The 20,959-nt window shown below is 37.0% G+C and overlaps 1 protein-coding gene across 1 annotated transcript in view; it reads right to left on the bottom strand.

The window, feature by feature from the left end:
- Positions 1–9,783: 9,783 nt before the first annotated feature.
- LOC111416579 (Yip1 domain-containing 1) overlaps positions 9,784–20,959 on the bottom strand; it is a 167,765-nt gene continuing 156,589 nt past the window's right edge. The window contains exons 5-7 of the mRNA XM_023048637.2: positions 11,057–11,167; positions 10,132–10,313; positions 9,784–10,063 (exon numbers count right to left, since the gene is read on the bottom strand). Coding sequence (XP_022904405.2) covers positions 9,901–10,063; positions 10,132–10,313; positions 11,057–11,167 — 456 coding nt within the window. The 3' untranslated portion in view covers positions 9,784–9,900. The remainder of the gene's footprint in view (positions 10,064–10,131; positions 10,314–11,056; positions 11,168–20,959) is intronic.

A 20,959-nucleotide genomic window follows, 5' to 3' on the forward strand; every position in this document is an offset into this window, starting at 1 on the left:
TAGTAACATATGTATGCCCAGTTTGGAGTTCATCAGCTAAAGCAAACATCAACAAAATCCAAATTCTGCAAAACAAAATATTAAGAATAGCTGTAGATGCGCAAATACATGAAGAATTGCATATAGAAACGATCAATGAACATATTAACAAAACAACGAGGAAATATCTGGAAAATTTGCAAAAGTGTCCAAGTGCACGCAGTCATCACCTGGGAGAGCTAGGAATCCATACTCGACTAAAAAGAAAACTTCCCCAAGACAACCTGGCAGAAGAAGATATTCTAATAAACAGTGAATAGTTTCAGGAAGACATTTGTTTCCCACGTATCATTGTGAAACCACCTTATTATATTATAAAAACCATGAAAGAACATTGTAATGTTGAGCTGGTTATTGTTGATATTAAAAAAAAAAAAAAAAAAAAAAGATCTGTTGACTAAGTAAGCGCGTTATTTCTAGTATTCCTACTATCTTAATTTCTGATGTTTGTTATTTTGCCATAAAACCAATTGTTCTTCGATTGATTATACCTTTAGTGGTGGTTTGTTTTAATCTCCAGTGTGTGTAAATTTTGATATCTTCCTAGTGGGTTTAGTAGGGTTTTTACGTTAATTTTTTTCCAGCTTATTTCTATCATATTTCATAAATAGAACTTTTCTTAATACAACAACTCGTACTAGTTAATAGAATTTGATTAGATTTTGTATAACCGGATTAAAGCATATCCGATTTAGTTGGTTCCGATAACATTGGGAACCCAAATTGGACATTAAATGAACGTTTCTGTTTCGAATTGCGGTAGTAGCTCTCTTTCGGCAATGACAACATATGCCAGTCGTGTTTATCAAGTTCCCAACAGCGGCGCTTGTTCAATGAGGTCAATTGATTCACATAACATCGCATCTCATTAAGTTCGATTGTCACAAATGTTGTAGCTCTTTTTCGGTATTATATTTTAATCCGATCTGGTTGATGGTTATTTACACCAGTTAATTTAATATTTTCGATTAGTGCGTGTGGGGGCTCTTCAAAGAGCGGTTTACCCGAACCGCAAATGAATGAACGGTCGTAAATAGAAAACGCGGAAATAAATTTCATTAAACCTTCCCTCTGCGGCCGTCGATAAGCAATCAGCGAAAGGACTAATTTTCAATCACCTTCGAGGCGTTTTTTACGTTCCATCCCCTCTGTAATTTCGTTCAATCTTGAATCGAGGCGAACCGGATTCAAGATTCTCACTGCAAAAGTCAATTTTCCAAGATACTTTGACACTAATCAAGCCGAATGCCTTCCCTACCAGGATAAAATTTTAATTGAAATTGCTTTGAAATCGGTTTTACCAAGGGGAATAAAAAGATGTGTTAATAATACGCTGTTGGTTTGAAGGGAGAAAATATAAAAGGAAATATCTAATCCATTTTACTCTACCTCTTGCCATTTGCTGACTGAGCCAGAGATTTTATGCTACATAACAAATGGCTGGCCTTTCAGGTCCAAGTTTCATTAATAATAAGATTTCTTACCCCCGCAATTTCCTGGGACGTTGACAACCTGGATATTTTCCCCCAGCGTAGACGAAAGTTTTATTAAAGATTTCCCATCCGTTCGCGTTTTAATGAAGTTTATTATTTATTTCATGGCAGAAAATTCCAAAAGGGTTTCGGAGCATTAACGATTTCTATGCGAGTTAATATTGCATAGAGAGGAACGGTCGTTGAGCATTATTGCATTAACGGGAGGGGTCGCGTCTCCTTATAGATTCAATTTTCGCGTTAGCTGCAGGTTCTCCCAGTTTTCAGTTCTCGAATTTATCATAACGTAATTTTTCCTTGAACCTCACGGGAATAACGCCGCCGGCGAATTAAAAATGAACGGAACTCGTGCCATGAACGCCGGTATGAGCGATGACCGCCTGTCAAAACGACATTTCCGACCTGTCACTTTCACGTCTAGACACTTTTTTTTCTCTTTTAATTCTCACCATCGCAGCGCAAAGACGACGTAAGATTCGGTTACATTCCCTCGAAAGTGGCTTCTTTGATCTGGAACTTTGTCGCGAACAAAAGCGACTTTTACGTTTTACGTTTCCCGTCACCGAACGGTAATCAGAAAAATGAACGGGTCGAAACCCTAAGCTTTTCGCTCGTCGACAATTAAATCGCCTAGAGCGGCGATTAAAACGCGTTCGTGGCGTAGCGGCTCGATTAAAATGCAATTGCGCCCCAATTTGAATATTGTAATGCCTCTTCGCTACGGTTGGATACGGTTTGAATTAAAATTGCTAATTTTAAGTGACGTAGAACAAGTGATTTTATTACCGAAAATTTTTAACTATTTATTGTATTACCGTGTTACATTTACTTTCCTCCAATTTACTTTAGTTAAAATGGTGCGCCGGAACAAGAAGTAAAATTGACCGTTGAGTAGTTGGATCGGCGCGGCGCGGCGCCAGCGTCGGTGTTTTCGAGAGACGAGCCCTTTTGGCCGAGGGCGCACTATTTATAGGCGTTTTATCGACGACCACTCGGGGCGACAGACTTCGCGGACAGATACGCCCTTTCTTGCGACAGTCGTCGAAACATGTCGGTGACATTTATAACATCCAAGTCTTTTATTGCCGACCTCACGGGACTAAAATTTTCAACCTTCCGATTCACTTTACCGCGGAAACTATAAAATACGCCCACTTTTAACTTTCTCATTTGGGATTTAATACCCAAGGTGTTTCCAAAATTATGTCTGCATTATTGACTTATCATGTGAATCATTATATGTGTTATATATTTTTTGTAATTCGCTACGGTAATGGAAGCTATAACAGTACTCAAACGGGTGCTGTAATGAGACTCCTTACAGCATCCGATGCTGTAATGAGATTTTAGTAACATTTTATGGAACCAGTTCAAGTTGGTAACATTGGGTCATTAATTTTTCTAGTTGTCAATGTGACAACTTTTGTCTATGGATGTATCAAACACGTTCTTAGCATCGAATACAAAGTCCACAATGATGAGGACATTGACTCTGAGCAATTTCTCTTATTTTGAGAGCTGTACATCAAACATTTTTTTCAGGTGAATATATTTTGTGTTTTGACAGTTTCTAATTGTCAATTCAAAGTTTCTATTTTCAAGTGTTCCGGTGTTACCAACTGCTACATACCTATTTCCCTACATTGCCAAAATTTACTTTATTTTTGTTAAAAAAAAGTATAAAAACGCGAATTACAAAAAATATCATAAAAAACATGTTTCATAAGACTTAAAGCACTCATTCATTAAAAAACTCGTGGCTTCGCCACTCGTTTTTCAACTTGAATTCGTGCATTTCAAGCGTGTCTTACGAAACTTGTTTTTTAATATACTATTTTGTAATTCGCTACGGTAATGGAAGCTATAACAGTACTCAAACGGGTGCTGTAATGAGACTCCTTACAGCATCCGATGCTGTAATGAGATTTTAGTAACATTTTATGGAACCAGTTCAAGTTGGTGACATTGGGTCATTAATTTTTCTAGTTGTCAATGTGACAACTTTTGTCTATGGATGTTTAAACACGTTCTTAGCATCGAATACAAAGTACACAATGATGAGGACATTGACTCTGAGCAATTTCTCTTATTTTGGGAGCTGTACATCAAACATTTTTTTCAGGTGAATATATTTTGTGTTTTGACAGTTTCTAATTGTCAATTCAAAGTTTCTATTTTCAAGTGTTCCAGTGTTACTAACTGCTACATACCTATTTCCCTACATTGCCAAAATTTACTTTATTTTTGTTAAAAAAAAGTATAAAAACGCGAATTACAAAAAATAGCATAAAAAACACGTTTCATAAGACTTAAAGCACTCATTCATTAAGAAACTCGTGGCTTCGCCACTTGTTTTTCAACTTGAATTCGTGCATTTCAAGCGTGTCTTACGAAACTTGTTTTTTAATATACTATTTTGTAATTCGCTACGGTAATGGAAGCTATAACAATACTCAAACGGGTGCTGTAATGAGACTCCTTACAGCATCCGATGCTGTAATGAGATTTTAGTAACATTTTATGGAACCAGTTCAAGTTGGTGACATTGGGTCATTAATTTTTCTAGTTGTCAATGTGACAATTTTCGTCTATGGATGTTTAAACACGTTCTTAGCATCGAATACAAAGTCCACAATGATGAGGACATTGACTCTGAGCAATTTCTCTTATTTTGGGAGGTGTACATCAAACATTTTTTTCAGGTGAATACATTTTGTGTTTTGACAGTTTCTAATTGTCAATTCAAAGTTTCTATTTTCAAGTGTTCCGGTGTTACCAACTGCTACATACCTATTTCCCTACATTGCCAAAATTTACTTTATTTTTGTTAAAAAAAAGTATAAAAACGCGAATTACAAAAAATATTATAAAAAATACGTTTCATAAGACTTAAAGCACTCATTCATTAAAAAACTCGTGGCTTCGCCACTCGTTTTTCAACTTGAATTCGTGCTTCGTGCATTTCAAGCGTGTCTTACGAAACTTGTTTTTTAATACACTATTTTGTAATTCGCTACGGTAATGGAAGCTATAACAGTACTCAAACGGGTGCTGTAATGAGACTCCTTACAGCATCCGATGCTGTAATGAGATTTTAGTAATATTTTATGGAATCAGTTCAAGTTGGTGACATTGGGTCATTAATTTTTCTAGTTGTCAATGTGACAACTTTTGTCTATGGATGTTTAAACACGTTCTTAGCATCGAATACAAAGTACACAATGATGAGGACATTGACTCTGAGCAATTTCTCTTATTTTGGGAGCTGTACATCAAACATTTTTTTCAGGTGAATATATTTTGTGTTTTGACAGTTTCTAATTGTCAATTCAAAGTTTCTATTTTCAAGTGTTCCGGTGTTACCAACTGCTACATACCTATTTCCCTACATTGCCAAAATTTACTTTATTTTTATTAAAAAAAAGTATAAAAACGCGAATTACAAAAAATAGCATAAAAAACACGTTTCATAAGACTTAAAGCACTCATTCATTAAAAAACTCGTGGCTTCGCCACTCGTTTTTCAACTTGAATTCGTGTATTTCAAGCGTGTCTTACGAAACTTGTTTTTTAATATACTATTGTCTAAATCGATTGATTTTCGAGTTATTTTCTCATGCAATGGCTGTGCATAGTTGTATTCAAAAATTCATAACTTCGAAATTTGAAGATTCGATTAAATACGTCAATTAGTTCTCGAGATAAGAATTATTAAAAATTAATTACTTTTATTTTATTATGTAGAGTTGAATTCAAAAAGTCATAACTTCGAAATTTGAATCTCCAGTGTGTTAAATATTAACAAAATGTGCTTTAATTTGCCTCTTACTTTATGGTGATATCTCAATTATGTGAATTCTCATGAATGTTTAATGATTAATTACATTTGGTAATGCCTAGTCCTTCACGGATGGAAAAGTATGGGTTGCTCTGGTCGGTCCAAGATTTCATCCGTTCTTCCTGTTGCTTCCCTTTGGAAAGGGACAGACGTTTCGCCAAGATCTTACCTGGCATCTTCAGTACGCTGTCGTAGTCTCCTGTCGGCAGACTGCTCGGAATACCGTTTTTTTCCATTAACAGCTTGTCAAACTACGAATTCTTCCAATTTTAAAATTTTCGAATATTTCTCTACATTGCTGCAGCTGAGAGCAAATGCGTTAGAGAGCAATGTGTAAAGGCTAAAGTTTGCAACAACTTTTGTTGTAAAAGTTATTCTGTATCATGCTCGGAATACGTTTTTTTCCAATAGCAACTTGTGAAACTACGAATTCTTCCAATTTTCTAATTTTCGAGTATTTCTCTACATCAGTGGTGTCCATAACGTCGATCGCGAATCCGTTTTGAGTCGATCGCCAACAAAATCATGAATCTGAACTAAGATTTTAAACCCTTCGGTCGATCTTGATCAAAAATTAGTGGACACCACTGCTCTATATTGATGCAGCTGAGAGCAAAAGTGTTACAAAGCAACGTTTAAAGGCTAAAAGTTTAATGAAATTTGTTTTATTGTAACTAACATAAACATTATAAAATATTAATTAAAATGTTTATTTATTAAACAAATTATGACATTGTGATTATGATTTCATTAAATTAATGAATATTTTGTTATTTTACATTAAAACACAAACTAAATTATAATGAAAGGTGTGAAAATTATTGGAGTATATAATGAGACGATGACGCCAATGGTTATCCATGTAGCCGCTTTCTGAAGTTGTTTAATTTAGTACAGTCTGTTGGGCTTAAGAAGTTCTGTGTATTTCTCGTTTGAATGCACAAGTTCTATGGAGAAGACGAAGCGCGGTGTAATGTTTTAGTATTCAGGGTACGTAGCGCGACGAGATCGCAGCATTAAGATGACGTTTCATGTGCGCGAGATGTACGTGTAACGCACAAAGTCCAAAAAGTGTGCAAAAAGTTTACAGACACTTCAAAACAAATTTATTAATAATGTGATTTTACAAGTAATAAAATTTGAACGGCACAATTTTCCCGACTTATTCACTTAACGATTTGTTTTGATGTAGTTTAATTATGTTAATTAATGTACATTTATAATATTATTGTATGGGTGTTTTTAACGTAAAATAACGCATAAATCGGCTTTTCCCTATAATTTTAGACACTCGTTCAATTTGTAAATTACACATACCCAAATCGAATTTGCAATCTGTATTTTTGAATTTTTTTGTTTCCAATTGCGATTCTTTTTTCTTTTTTCCTCCCGAATTGCACGAGAGCGATCCTTGCGCTGTCATTAACAAAATCCATTACAGTAATTTAATTAAAACACTGGGCGTTCTCCCCGTTGCTACGGCGAGAGTAACTGGACAGTACGATAAATTAGCAATTGTTCCGTATTTACTGTTAATATATACTGCAGTGTTTAATTCGGCCTCAGAGAGAGGCTGCGAAAATGTAATGAAGGGCGAGAGTGAATGCGAACACGGGACAGAAACGTCGGTCCTAGGTTGCTTTTGAAAATTTATTGTGTTGGTCTTTTACGTGGTTACATTTATTTTATTTACAGAAAATTCTTAACAAATATAAGTCTCATTATGAAAATTTTTCATCATTTTGCTTTTCTATACAAAACTTTTATTTTATCTTTGCTAAGTAACAGCGTACTGAGGATCATATTACGAGGATTAAGTAATAATAATAAACTGCCTTTATTTCCAGAGTAAAAAGAAAAATAACTTAGATACAAAACAGGTGGAAATCCTAAGACGAAGTTCAGAATGCGACCATAATATGGCCCGCTTCTGCTCCTCCACTTAACCTTAAAAATAATTGCACTTTTATTCAATCGTAGTACATGCCTACTCCTAAAATCAAAAACTATTAATTGATTCTGCATTATAATCTTCATTTCACTTATATCTATCTTATATATGAGTTAATAAAATAAAAAATAATATAATGAAATAAACAAAAACAAATTATTCCACTTGCATTAAAATTAGATTGATCCACTACAAAGCAAACAAGAAGTCACTGTCGCTCAAATAAATGCCTAAACAATAACGTTCTGAAAGCACCCTCCCTTTTGGCCCTAATGGTGACGGGGATAGAATTATACAGCTTATGGGCACAGTAGCTAAACGCACGACAAAACAGAGCTGCACTATGAGCAGGCGGATTAACAACATTTTTATTTCTAATATTTATACTGTGTAGATCCCCTCTAAACTGAATCTTTTTACTCAAATAATTAGGCGAGCCAGTTGTGACAACCTTGTGATACAGCACTGAAGCCTGTAGAGTATAACGATTATGAATATTCAGCCAAGTTAACTCTTTAAGCTTATGAGAGATTCTTTCAAATTTGCACTTTGCTCTTTTGATTGCTCTTTGCACTCTCAATCTATCCATGGAATCCAAACATGGATAGTAGACAGGAATACAATAATTAAGCAAAGACAGTACAAAACATTCACAAAGCATCTTTTTCATTTCTAAATTAAAAATATCTTTGAAAGAATAGAGTAATTTTAATTTCAAAAAACAAACACTTAATGTTTTAGTAATGTGGTGTTTGTACCTAAAGGCATTATCAACAACTAGCCCAAGATTCGTTGCCTGATCAACAATAGATATATTGCAACCGTTCAACCTAAGAATTAGATTAGCTTTCAATTTCTCGACTTCCACATTTCTGCCAAACAGAATAACTACACTTTTATCAGGGTTTAATATCAAGGCGTGATTCTTTGCAAATTTACTGACATTCGCTAAGTCCTTATTAATTTTCCATGCTGCCCCCTCATATTCACGAAACGGAAAGTTGTAGTATAGCTGAGTGTCGTCAGCATACATATGAATTTTACAATAATTGACAGCTTTTGGAAGCATAGATGTGTATAAACAAAACGGACCTAACACCGACCCCTGCGGTACTCCACGCTTCAGCTTCAATGGTTCAGAAATTAAGCCATTGACCTGTACACATTGGCATCTGTCTATTAAATACGTCTTAATCAACCTTATAAATTCCTCCCCGCCTCCAATATAGTGAAGCATCGACAGCACAATATCATGGTCAACAACATCGAACGCTTTGCTAAAATCCAACTATATCCAAATATATCGTCAGTGACATTTAAAAGTACAGTTGTGCAACTACGTCCAGGCACAAAACCCGATTGACAGTCTGGTAATATATCATTTGAAATAATATAGTTTTTAAATTGGTAGGAAATAACTTTTTCCAGTACTTTGCTCAAGGTAGGAAGAATAGAAATCGGTCGCAGGTGCTTAAAGTCAGTAGGTTTTTCGATTTTCGGTATTGGAATGACCACAGCAGACTTCCACTGCGAGGGAAAATGTGACTCAATTATGCACCTGTTTATGAAATGTGTGATATATGGAAGGGCATAAGGAACTATTAATTCAACCATCTGCGCAGATATGCCATCAGAGCCAACAGACTTACTGGTGATTGACCTGATAATGCCAAATACCAAAGTATCGCAGTAAAACTCGCCAAACGCTAGACGATATTCAAATATTTCTTTACAGTTGATGTCACGCACTAAACAATAACGTGCGGACTCAAATCTCCAGATCGTCTATCAAACGTAACCACGTGGCAGGGTATTTGATAGATCAAAGGGGATCGGTTTCAGCTAAAAACGTGATACATTAAAAACTCACTAAACATAAATAATTAAAAGATAAGACGACTCCGATTAGGTGATTAGAAGATTCTTAAGTGAACTACAATGCAATTTTGGTTAATGAACGTTTCTAAATCGTCCCAAACCGAAAATGCTGTAATTGGATTTAGAAAATTGTCCAATTAATTCTCCCGAATCCCGCCTGACCCCGTGAAATAAACGTCACACCTTCACGACTCTATTAGAGGGGTTCAGCGAGCACGTGCCACTTTTATTCAACCATTACGTTTCGTTTTTTTTTGTCCGCCGACAAGCTCTTCGCTGCAACGAAAGCTTCTTTCCAATTTGGCGGGTTTATATTGGTTTTCAGTGTTGTTTTCCAATTCAGACGCGTGAGTGGCGGACGGCAAAGAATTATTGTAGAGTGTTCTCAAACTTCACAAAAATGATGAAAAAAGCTTAACTGTACCGAAAAAAAAACCCTTTCCACAGCTCCAACTGGGCGGCCGCAATTTACCGAATTAAAACCAGTAAAAAGCACTCGGCGTCCCCGTTTTTTATTGGCCGAGTCGTTAAGAATCTTCCGCGGGAAATTTTTGATAGGACTAAAATTAAAATATTCACGGAAATTTACGTTTTAAAATATGTTTCCGTTTATTTTCGTATTAAACAATACAAGTTTGGAACAATGCCCTAGTAATTATAATTATCTAAACCCACGTTGTTGCGGTGTGTTCGAAATATGTTCAAAACACAGTTATCAAAGCAAAAACACCGTATAGAAGCCCACACGGGTACATTACAAGGGGCTGTTGATGGTCCATCGATAAAGCGACCACGAAGAGTTTCGAGGCCGAAAGACTACACCAGAATATAGCAAACGAGGTTAAAACCGTTCCTATGTAACCCCTGAAAATCACAGAAAAATTTGTAATACGATATTATCGCATCATTAAAGGAGATAATAATATACTTACTGTAAGCTGAAGACGACGTTGATGCCAGACAAACCCACCATTGGGAGTATACAGTATCCCAATACGGTCACGACCGTGCCTAGAGATACTCCTGCCGTTGACATCAGATTTAGAAGGGCCCAAACAGACACGCATCCAAGCACACCAATCCCGTAAATGTAACCGAAGTGCACCTTTCCGGACTGTAACCAACAAAAAATCAAGAAAGGTCGTTTTCGTGCAACATTTTACCCATTTTTAATGGAGCCCATTAAACGTTGTAAGGATTGCACAAGGAATGCTAAGAGGAGGAAACGGTTTGTTGACTGACGGAAGGGATTCTTGCTGTTTGACGTGATAGTCGTTTTGTTCATTTCAGAAGATGCTGCGGCTCGAATACGGTAGGTAAATGGGATAAAGTTTAGATTAGAATATTCCACTTCGCCTCGGGAACCGTGCGATTAAACGTCTGAGTTAAAAATCTTTCTTTTGGGTTTTTTCTTTCTCGTCCTCTCTCCGGGGTAAGCAATTATCAAGGTAAATTAATGCAACCGGTTCAAGAACCCGAATAAGAAGACGAAAGAACGATACTCGTACCCCATCCAAATTATCCCCGTAAGATTCCCTTTTAACCGCTCAAACAGAACCTAAAAAGGAATTCAAGGCAACTAACCGTGGTGAGGGAATTGCAGAAGCGATTCCCTTAATGAGTACCTACGTGGCACTAACTCACGTTCGGTTGATGTTTCATTTTGAAGGGTGAGGTGAAATCCTTTGTGTGAAAAGCCAACAAGGACCATATCGAGAACTCGAGAATTCCATGATGAATAATGCCGCGAGCATCCATTAGATTAGCGAAGCGCGAAGTGAATACAGTAGGAAAAACTAATACCTATTTAAACTTAAAAACTAACAACACGCGACATCTTTTTAACGAAACACTTACCAACAACAAAAATCCCCCAAAAACCAAACAGAAAACTAACGGTCCAGCGAAATCAATATCTTTTGCAGCTTCCTCCTCAGGTGTTCTCAAAGGATTCAAAACAGTTAACGTCTGAAACAAGAAATATCGATTTTTAGTATTCATCCACCTACCACCCCATAGATGGCGCAAAATCAAATTTAAAGTTTTCAAAATCATGTTTTAGGTGAGTTGGACTTTAGATGTCGCTGTTACCTTAAAAATTTAATATAGATTCCTTTCTGTGAGCACCAAGTTCCGACAGTAAAAAAAAGTTATATAAAGAAAGGAGAAAAAGGAGTGTGAAAAGGGGTGAGTACAAAACTTCGCCCAGTCGTCCGAAATGAAACTTCTTTTGCATTGTAACGAAAGGTTCTCACACGCCGGTCACGTAACGTTTGGGTTTCCCTCTTTCGAGGAAGGCCTTAGGGTCCGGGCGGTTTAAAAAGTTTTACAACGTAAACACAAGGACAATTGGCTGTCTCTCACGGAGCCTTTTACCACTTAGAACCGAACACTTAGATTGAAGTGTCGAATAATAATGTATTTAAAAGTTTTCTAAATAAAAATGTTGTGATTATTAACTACTTATTGTATATGTATGTGAAAAGGTGGCACAAGTTATTCTAAGAGGTCAACATCGAAATTCACCCCGCGTCGCATATTTTATATCGTTGGGAGTTCCGCAGGCATTATTTGAAGTTCGCCAAGTTATTGCATGAGGGACATCTATCCGGGCTATAGGTATTTGTGTGTATGTGAGCCGGCCACTGCCTGTTTGTCGGAAGGTATATATCCTACGAAAATTGCGAGTAGATTCCGGTCACGAACTCAAGACCCCTCGCACACGATTTGAACTCAGCACTTTTACTAACAGTTCGAAGGGCTGAAGGACTGTCGGAGACAGATTTGGTTGAGGAAAGGTCCCCAGTTTCCCGATGTATAACTAAATCAATCTGAACGTTGCAAATGTTGCACCTTGGGTTGTAGTTGCAGACACTTAGTGAGGTTAATAACGGTTGCGATCGCCAACGCTCTTAGTTGCGTAGGTTAGAGGGTTTAGGGGAGTGTATTTATTAAACATTACCCACCCGCCGGTAACTTCGACAATACCCGAAGTTCCTCAACAATAATTACATCATGTCAAGGAAGTTTAGAGCATTTATAATATCCCGCCGGATCCTAGTGCAACGGTACGCCATCCATCAAGAGCGATGATGATAAGATTTCCTCGCTAACTCAGGATCTATCCATCGGCTTAGGGAATTTGGTCCAATTAGTGTTAGTTTTACCATTTACAGGAATCACCGCAATTAATAATAATCCCCATAAGAGGAATTATGGTATCGACAGATAGGTGGGGGCACGTTGATGGACGCGTGAACAATACAGTTAATTACAGAGAAAACAAGTACCAGTGCGAACAAATGACGTTCCATCTCGGCGAGGAAACACTTTCGGTGACACGCGATTTGTGCCTCTGACGTGCCATCTATTGTTTAAACCAAATTAAATTAAACCGCTATATGATCCTTTCATCAATTTAAATAAAATCCCTAATTGCATTCTACATTCTATGAGTAAATCTTTACTCCGAGACACATAGTTTACATAGATGCTTCCGGAGATTATTCATAAGTCTCGACAGTTTTGGTGATCGATAATGTGAGGCATGCGGCCGTCGTACTCTGGCATTCTCCGAGACATGTGCTATCGGATGCTTACTCGGCTATTCAGGTTTGACTGGGAACTGATAACTCGTTACCAGCGATGTAATTGAACTTCTCTGTTAAGTATAATAACCTGGGCGGGTCGGGACGTTACCCGCCTTGAATTACAAAATCCGTTCGGGGGGCGACGACGCTGTGACCGGAATAGCTCGTTAAGTTAACGGGGCCGTTCCACGGATCGACGAGTTTATTATGATAATTCGACCAGGATTATTCCCAAAGTTATCGGCGGCCATCGAAAACGTCTCCTAATGATGTGGTTTTGATTACAAATAACACATTTTAATGTCAAGAATAGTTATCTGTAATACGAACAAAAGTCATTAATCGTATTGTCTACAAAATAGTATGATTAATTTAATAAAAATATGGAATGTTTAAAAAATCGTTGAAGAGCTATTTATAGAAATATCATCAAATTAAAGCTTATAAATTAACTTAATTAGCTTATTATTATTATTTACTTATTATTCCTCTTTATTATAATAATTAATAATTATATAATAAAGAATTAAAAAAAAAATTATTAAATTGTGTATAGATCTTTGAGATGTTAAAATGCAGAGAAATCTTTAAAAAATCGTGGAGAGGTTACTCATGAAAATTATAAAGTTATTTTGATTTCCGCTTAAAGCTGGAACATTCTTCTTTAAAATGATACATAAAACATCATCTTAGCGTTTTCCACTTAACCTAAAAATCGTGAAATTTTATATATATATATATATATATATATATATATACAGTGTGTCCCAGGATAGATGTTACAAGAGGTATAATGACTTAAAAATTTTTGGATTTTATTTTAAGGCTAAGGAATTAAGCCCTGCTTGGTGTGAAGAGAATTTTAAGAATATTTTCATATTTTGCAAACAAAGTCGGCCAGTGAAGCGAAAACTATTTTTAGTTTACGTAAAGTAAAGAAAAGTTGTTCAAAATAAGAAATTATGGTCCTATACAAAATTTCAGAAGGATCCATCTACTTCGGTTGAACCATTACATTTAGCTTAAATAACATAAATATTGTATAATTTTATTTTATTTATAAAAAAACGAACATCAACATAACTGTCGTTTATTCAACATAATATCCACCTTTTGTTACACACGTTTCTATACGATGCCTAAATTCTCTAAACCTTTCCTGAATTTCTTCAATGCGTATTTGTCCTATAGCATTTTTTATCCGTTGTTTAGTATGTCTCGATTGTTTGATATTGGTTGAGCGAAAACTAGTTGTTTAAGGCGACCCCATAAAAAAAATCTAATATTGTAAGGTCGGGAGACCTTGGAGGCCACGCAATTGGACCATTTCTAGATATAATCTTATTTCGAAATATTAAATTTAACCATTCAGATACGCGTGCTGTAGAATGTGCAGGGCATCCATCGTGTTGAAAGTAAATGGCCTGTCTTTGTATCAGCGGCATGTCGTCTAAGTATTCTTCCCTGAACCTTTCAAGTAGCTGTAGATAAGAATACTGATTTAACAGTCCCTCTATGAAGAAAGGTCCAATAATACCTAAACGGTATGAAATGGCGCACCACACATTCACTTTTTGGTAATACTGTCTTTTACAGTTGAAGCGAAAATTTGGATTTGCCGTGGACCAGTAACGACAATTTTGAGAAGAAATAACGCCATTTGTACTAAAAGATGTTTCGTCCGAAAACACCATCTTTTTATAAAAATTTCGTTCCTCAATGCATTTCTCCCCGATGGTAAGACAAAGTAATAATCTACGGCCTTCATCGCCGTCTTCAAGGGTATGCACAAATTTTGGTTTAAATGGCTTTACTTTAGTAGATTTATAAATTCTTTGCAATTCCGAATTACTAATATTAAGAGAACGTGAACGTTCCCTCAATGATTCCCTAGGATGTTCTTCGACGAAATTAAGGCAATAATAGTTGCGGCATCATTGTCGTTATATTTCTTTTTTTATTTCTTAACGTTACCAAGGCTCCCCGATATAAGAAATTTCTTAACTATTCGCATGACCGTCATACGTGTAAGATTGGTATTAGGAGATCTCTCGTTAAACTGCTGCACCACTGCTCTTAGGGCATTTTGCCCAAGCCCATAACACTGCACGATGTAAATTTTCTGTTCTAAGGTTAACATAATGCAAGAGTTATTGAGAACTAAAACTGAGGTATTGACAATTTATTTATGAAATTTTGCCGTATCATGAACACAAAGCTTACTTTACCTGAACTAAAAATAGTTTTCGCTTCACTATCAAGGCCTAGTTGATTTTCGAAATATGAAAATATACCTAAAATTCTCTCCACACCAAGCAGGGCTTAATTCCTCAGCCTTAAAATAAAATTCAAAAATTTTTAAGTCATTATACCTCTTGTAACATCTATCCTGGGACACACTGTATATATATATATATATATATATGTCGCAGGCAAATGGTTATTTTAAGTAGATGGCTTTTTCCTAGTCAGATACTGTTTACCTAGGCAAACAGTAGTTCGTTACAGTTTTATCATTAAATGTCTAGGCAAATACTATTGGATAAGATAAATAGTATCTGTCTAAGCTTGTTTTAGGCAAATACCTTTTTTTTGATACAACAATGCAATATAGAGTACCTGATCACAATAAAATAAAGTACTTCCCATCGTTATTAACCTACTTTTCTTAAAGTCATTAATGAGTATCAAAGTAGTAAAATTATTTGCGTATCATTTTCAAAAAATGCATAACAGTTTCATATACTTTTATTAAGTTTAATAAAAATACAAATAAACGATTTATTTCTTGAAGACTTAAATACTAAATACAAAAATTTATCTACTTGTTTTGACAATTGTTGCTGGAATCGCATCTACTATTGCACATCATCTTATTTTTGAAACAAGTACCTACACCTTTTTGGACTGCACTGAAATTTCGAAGGCTGGCACTGGCATTTTGACATCTCTTGCCCAGAAAACAGTGACTGTGAAGTGCATTCCTGGGGTTGAGTTGGGTTGGGTTGGGTTGGGTTAGAGAGCTATATGCCTGAAAATATTTTAGCCATAGGAAAGAAGAGTTGAGACTGAAATAAATGGAATAAAACTATTTGCCTAGGCAGATAATATCTGATTAGAAAAAAACTATTTACCTGAAACAACCATTTGCCTGCATTCAATATAATGAAAACAGTTTTTTCAATTTAATTAAAAAAAAATCTTTTTTAATGTATTATTTTAATATTAAAACCACATTTTATTGATATTATTTATTCTGATTTAAATAACGATTCTAAATGGCTTTATATAAAATGATATTAAAATTCATGTAAATATTAGTTTAAACGTGGCGTAATTTAACGTGCTATCGAGCGAGTGATAAAAATAAATATATTGTATAATTAGACGGAATTACCAATATTTATTAATTTTGTTATGTATAATAATTGTTTGATATACGATTTATTTAATAACTAAATTCTGGTTGAATATATTTAGTTTATTCGCAATCTACGGGTACAACGGATTTTAATTTACGACCGGGTCGACGGTAAACATCGTCTCGGTACGTTTCAATTTCCTGTCGGTGTATACGTATAACTAAGACGTTCGGGGCTCGAAATAAATTACAAAAATCCCCGGTAATCTTGGCGATAATGTAATCTGACGTGAGACGCGACGGTGCTTCGGATCGTATGCGCCGCGACGCCTTCCTCTCCCGAACTAAACACGGGGCCCCTTCTGATGAATGGCGCTGGCACCGCGTCACTCGGCCCCCGTAAGCCTTACACACTTTGTCACCTCGCCTTTATACCTCTGATAGATGAGAGGGCGCAGTCGAACGCAGATGCTCCCGAAAGGCTCTATTAATGATACTTTTTTAGGGTGTCTTTGAGGATTTCAACACCATTTTTAACGGGTTAAACCGAGATTATTTATCCTAATAATAACGTGCCAAAAATAGAACGTTTTTTTTCAGATCTTGTGCTGCCAAAAACCGGAAGCCAAAGAAAACCACCGTCTTAAATAACGCTATCGTTATTTTCATCTTAGATTACGAGAGCTTTGAAAGCTAGCGCGCGCCCGGAGCCTGTGTGCTCTGTAAACAGAGATCGTATCACGGCGGAGATTACAGATATGAATAATTTCTGTGCAATTAATGAAGTGTGTCGGACGGTAAAAGCTCTTCAAAGCCGTGACTGAGGAGGGGAGGATGGCGGTGGTGGGCGCCACGACACCCTATGACGACGGACGCCGTTATTGTCTTTGCCATCTATTCATCAGCCTCGTTCTGATATGCATGCGACGCGCGGACAATCTTTTGTCATGCAGATTTACGCCTCAGATTGCTATCTGCGTCGTCCTCGACCGAAAGCCGCCCTGACTTATCTCTAAGTACCGGAGCGACTCCGGTGTTTTAGTGCGCGGACCGCGGTTTTACAGCTAGAATTACGACGTCCCATCTACGTCAACCGTCGGTGACGTTAGGTTACCACACGAGAAGAGAACATTTACCGTTTAAACCGCGACAAATAGAAAATTAAAAATCCTTTATCAATTCGTCCTTAGAGAATAAAGAATTGAAATTGGTTCCATTAATTGACTTTCTTCGAGACGCCTTTCAAATTTTTGGACGTTGGCCATTAGCATCTTTAATGAAAATTCCGATGGCCTGGTCTCCGCGACAGGCAGAAGTTTTTAATTAAATTCTTTTCGCGAATTTGTCAAACACAAGGACGCCGCTGGTTGTCGACTTTCTTCCTCCGAGCCCTGCATTCGCCGATGTGCATCCGCTAATAAAATCCGGGGAATCAGCGGGGCGAAGGGCAGCTTAATTGAACGCGCCTCAACTGGAAATTCTATTATCAGCGCGGATAATGCGCCCTCTGCGTCTTATTTAATACCGAGATGAAGGCCACAATAGAACGGAACGCGAAATAATACTAAATTTTTAATTACGTTTGGGGTTTTGGTTATCTTCGCGAACCGTTTAAGTAATGGAGTTATGTCGGAGGCTACCCCCCATTGTGCACGGAACGACCCTACGTGTCCAATTAGGTGATAATGAGATGTCTCATAAGCAGTACAAGACCCGACCCGGTATTGTTAATTAACAACTTCGTCTAACTACCAATTACGCCATAACATCGAAATTAGAAACAAATAATAAAGAAAACGCTACAAGTCACCGTCAACAGAATAATAACCGGGAGAAGAGAAACAAAACAAGGAATCGGTAAATAAACATTGCCGCTATCTAGGCGATGCCCTACTTCCGTCTTCTCCTACGTATTCAGCTTCCCGTTTGGTAAAGGTCTCAGTAGTAAAGGAGAAGAGATGTAACCCAGTTCCGAGATAGTCTATACCCTTGACAGTTCGGTAATTTTCAGTTTATGAGACCACCGTCATGGTCCTTAAACCGGCCCTTTGTGGAACCGTTTGAAGTCGTACCCCGATTTTTCTCGGATAATATTAATTAGAGAAAGCGGATTATGTTTAGCTGGTTCCGATGGTGCTTTGATGCAGCGGTTCCCGGTGACGTTAATGAAGGCATTCCGCTTGGATAAAAGAACGGCTACCAGCTCTCTTTATTAGGGAACTTTTAATTTCACGGCTTTGTTACGTCACGTCGTTACGATACAACTTACTAGCGAAAGAGCGAGCGAAATCGTTAAACTTTGTTTGCGTCGGTTTTATTAAACCCCGCGGGCGCCGATTTTTTGTTACACACGCCGTTTTTCACCCTTTTATAAATAATAAAACATTTTAATAAAATTTTATACGTTTATTTTTTTGTGCTGTGACGTGAATTTGTGAACGTTGTGAATGTGATTTGCCATGGCAATAACGCCAATTTGTCGCTTCCTGAGTGTCGCGGATGCGGTTATGGCAGCGGACGTTCTTCGGCGTCGTCGACGACGTAAATTATCAGACGGGCGCAATTTCGCAACAAAGCGTCGCTTAAAGGGGCGTGTCCGGGCGCAGTTCCACCGCTCGGCTACTAAATAATATTTAATATTAATAGCGATACCGGTTGTAGCATGTGCACGTCCGGTGTGCGCTAGTAATGAAATAGGTCTGGCTCACTGCCGGCAATCTGGTGCACATAAATAAGCTTCAAAATGGCGAGCGCCCGCAAATATTATGATATCTGCGGCCTCCCGGATATGACTCTCGCCATCCGGTGATTTACAAGTGCAGATATGCAATTGGGACGTTCCGCCGTTGTTGAAACGGACCATCCGGAAGAAACAAGTTACTCAGGGGGCGATGGTGCGTCATCGTTTCTCGCCCTTCGCGTTTCGCTACTTTCAGATTAAGGGATTTCTGAAGAGATAAGGGGACGAAGCCCGGAGAACTGTAATTGTTTAATGTTTACGTCCAAATCCCGGCCGCTCATCCCCGTAAGTGGGCTGGATTGGATTTTGCGCTGCGTCCCGTGTTATTGCCTCTGGAACGCAGCGCTGTGGTCTTGTAGCTGAGAGCACTTAAGCGGAATAGTTCGGGACGAATGTCATCGCGTATTTCATTTGAGGGGGTGTTTGAAAAAGGGCTTCAACCCCAAACACAAACGTACAGTTTGTACAAAAATTATTCTATTATGATAAACCACACAAAGCGAATTTATTCTCTATAATATTTTGTGAAATTAAATTGAATATTATCCCAAACATATTTGGGACAATGGAGAACTTCGCACAACAGAATTTCAATAATATAAATTAATAACGTTATTTCACATTCGCTTTTTAAAAAATAATTAATTAACTCAAAAACTATTTCCACGGATATTCAATTATATACTCATTAATTATAATCTCATCTTCATTAAATCTCTCCAACAACTATTATTCAATATAATTCACTGTGTTGTAATCTAACTTTAATAAATACACTATACACAATTTTATACAGACTTCAGTTGCGTGTGTTGTATACGCATGGAAACGTGCCGTCTGACGAAGCAGCTTGTTTAGTTATAATAATTACTGTTTAGTCGGAAGATGGTGTTAGAAAAAGAAAAAGGAAGCAAAGAGTATGGATGGGAGTGGTTAAAGAAAAGATCTCTTTTTAGCAACACAAAGAACTTAAGTTGAGTTCACCATTAGACTATAAAAATTATTTACAAATGGATCCCACTACTACTTTTGGTCTCTTAAGATACCTAAACCTGAATATTTATAGTTCTAGGTCTTGTGTCTAGTCACAGTGCTAGCTAGCGCTAGTTAGCATTACATTTCACTATGTTGTATATTTTTATTGAATTAAAACTAGAACTAACACTAGACCTAATACTAGACAGTATGAGAATGAAGAATGTTTCTAGGTCTAGTGTTAGTTCTAGTTTTGCAATAGCAATAGAGTTGTGGTACGCATCAACCAACACCATACACTACACAATTTTCGCAAAACAGCGATTGTTGCGCAATTTTTAACTTACTAGAAGAATTTTCCATTTATTTGGTGAAAATTTCACATACATATATTTATTATCCAATCCTGACAAGAAACGAGGAAATTGTTGGTTGTAAAATATCTGTAAATGATGAAGCCGTGATTCAACATAATTTACTATTTCAAATGGTGATTCCCTTAAAAACAAAAACACTCCCTCGCTTAAGATGTTAATTTTAGATTAAGGGTTTATCGTCGCTCAGCAAAATGTCCTTTACATCGCGCTTTAAGGTAAGAGCTCATAAGGGCAACATGAAATGACCGGTTTCGAGAGGTTCTCCGGTCCTTAGTTAATGAAATTCGCCTATTCTACCTTGTAATCGTAAACATTTAAAGTTGTATTCGGCGGACAGACAAACGCATAAAAACGAATTACATTATAAAAGTTTAACACAGGCAGGGGGTTGTTACTTGTTGATTGGTGAGACGGTCGTACTACTTGGTGCCCGGTTAAAAAGTAATGCCCACTCGGCGTTTGTTTAACTGACAACGACGTCGTGTTACTCTCATTCCAATTTAAATGTAGACACGTAATTGCTACTGTTTATTTATTTCGCGTGTAACCTCTTACGTTAAACGTTTCCGAGGAGGAAAAAAAATTACCCTCGTTTTATATTCATGGCGTACGCGTAATCGGTCTTCATTCACCTGAGTCGTTCTGAAATTAATTGGGTCATTTTCAGAAATGTGTCATCGACAGATACTCCACTCGATTCGTGGGCAGATGTCGGCG

This window comes from Onthophagus taurus, chromosome 11 (genome assembly GCF_036711975.1).
Source record: "Onthophagus taurus isolate NC chromosome 11, IU_Otau_3.0, whole genome shotgun sequence".
Taxonomy (NCBI): domain Eukaryota; kingdom Metazoa; phylum Arthropoda; class Insecta; order Coleoptera; family Scarabaeidae; genus Onthophagus; species Onthophagus taurus.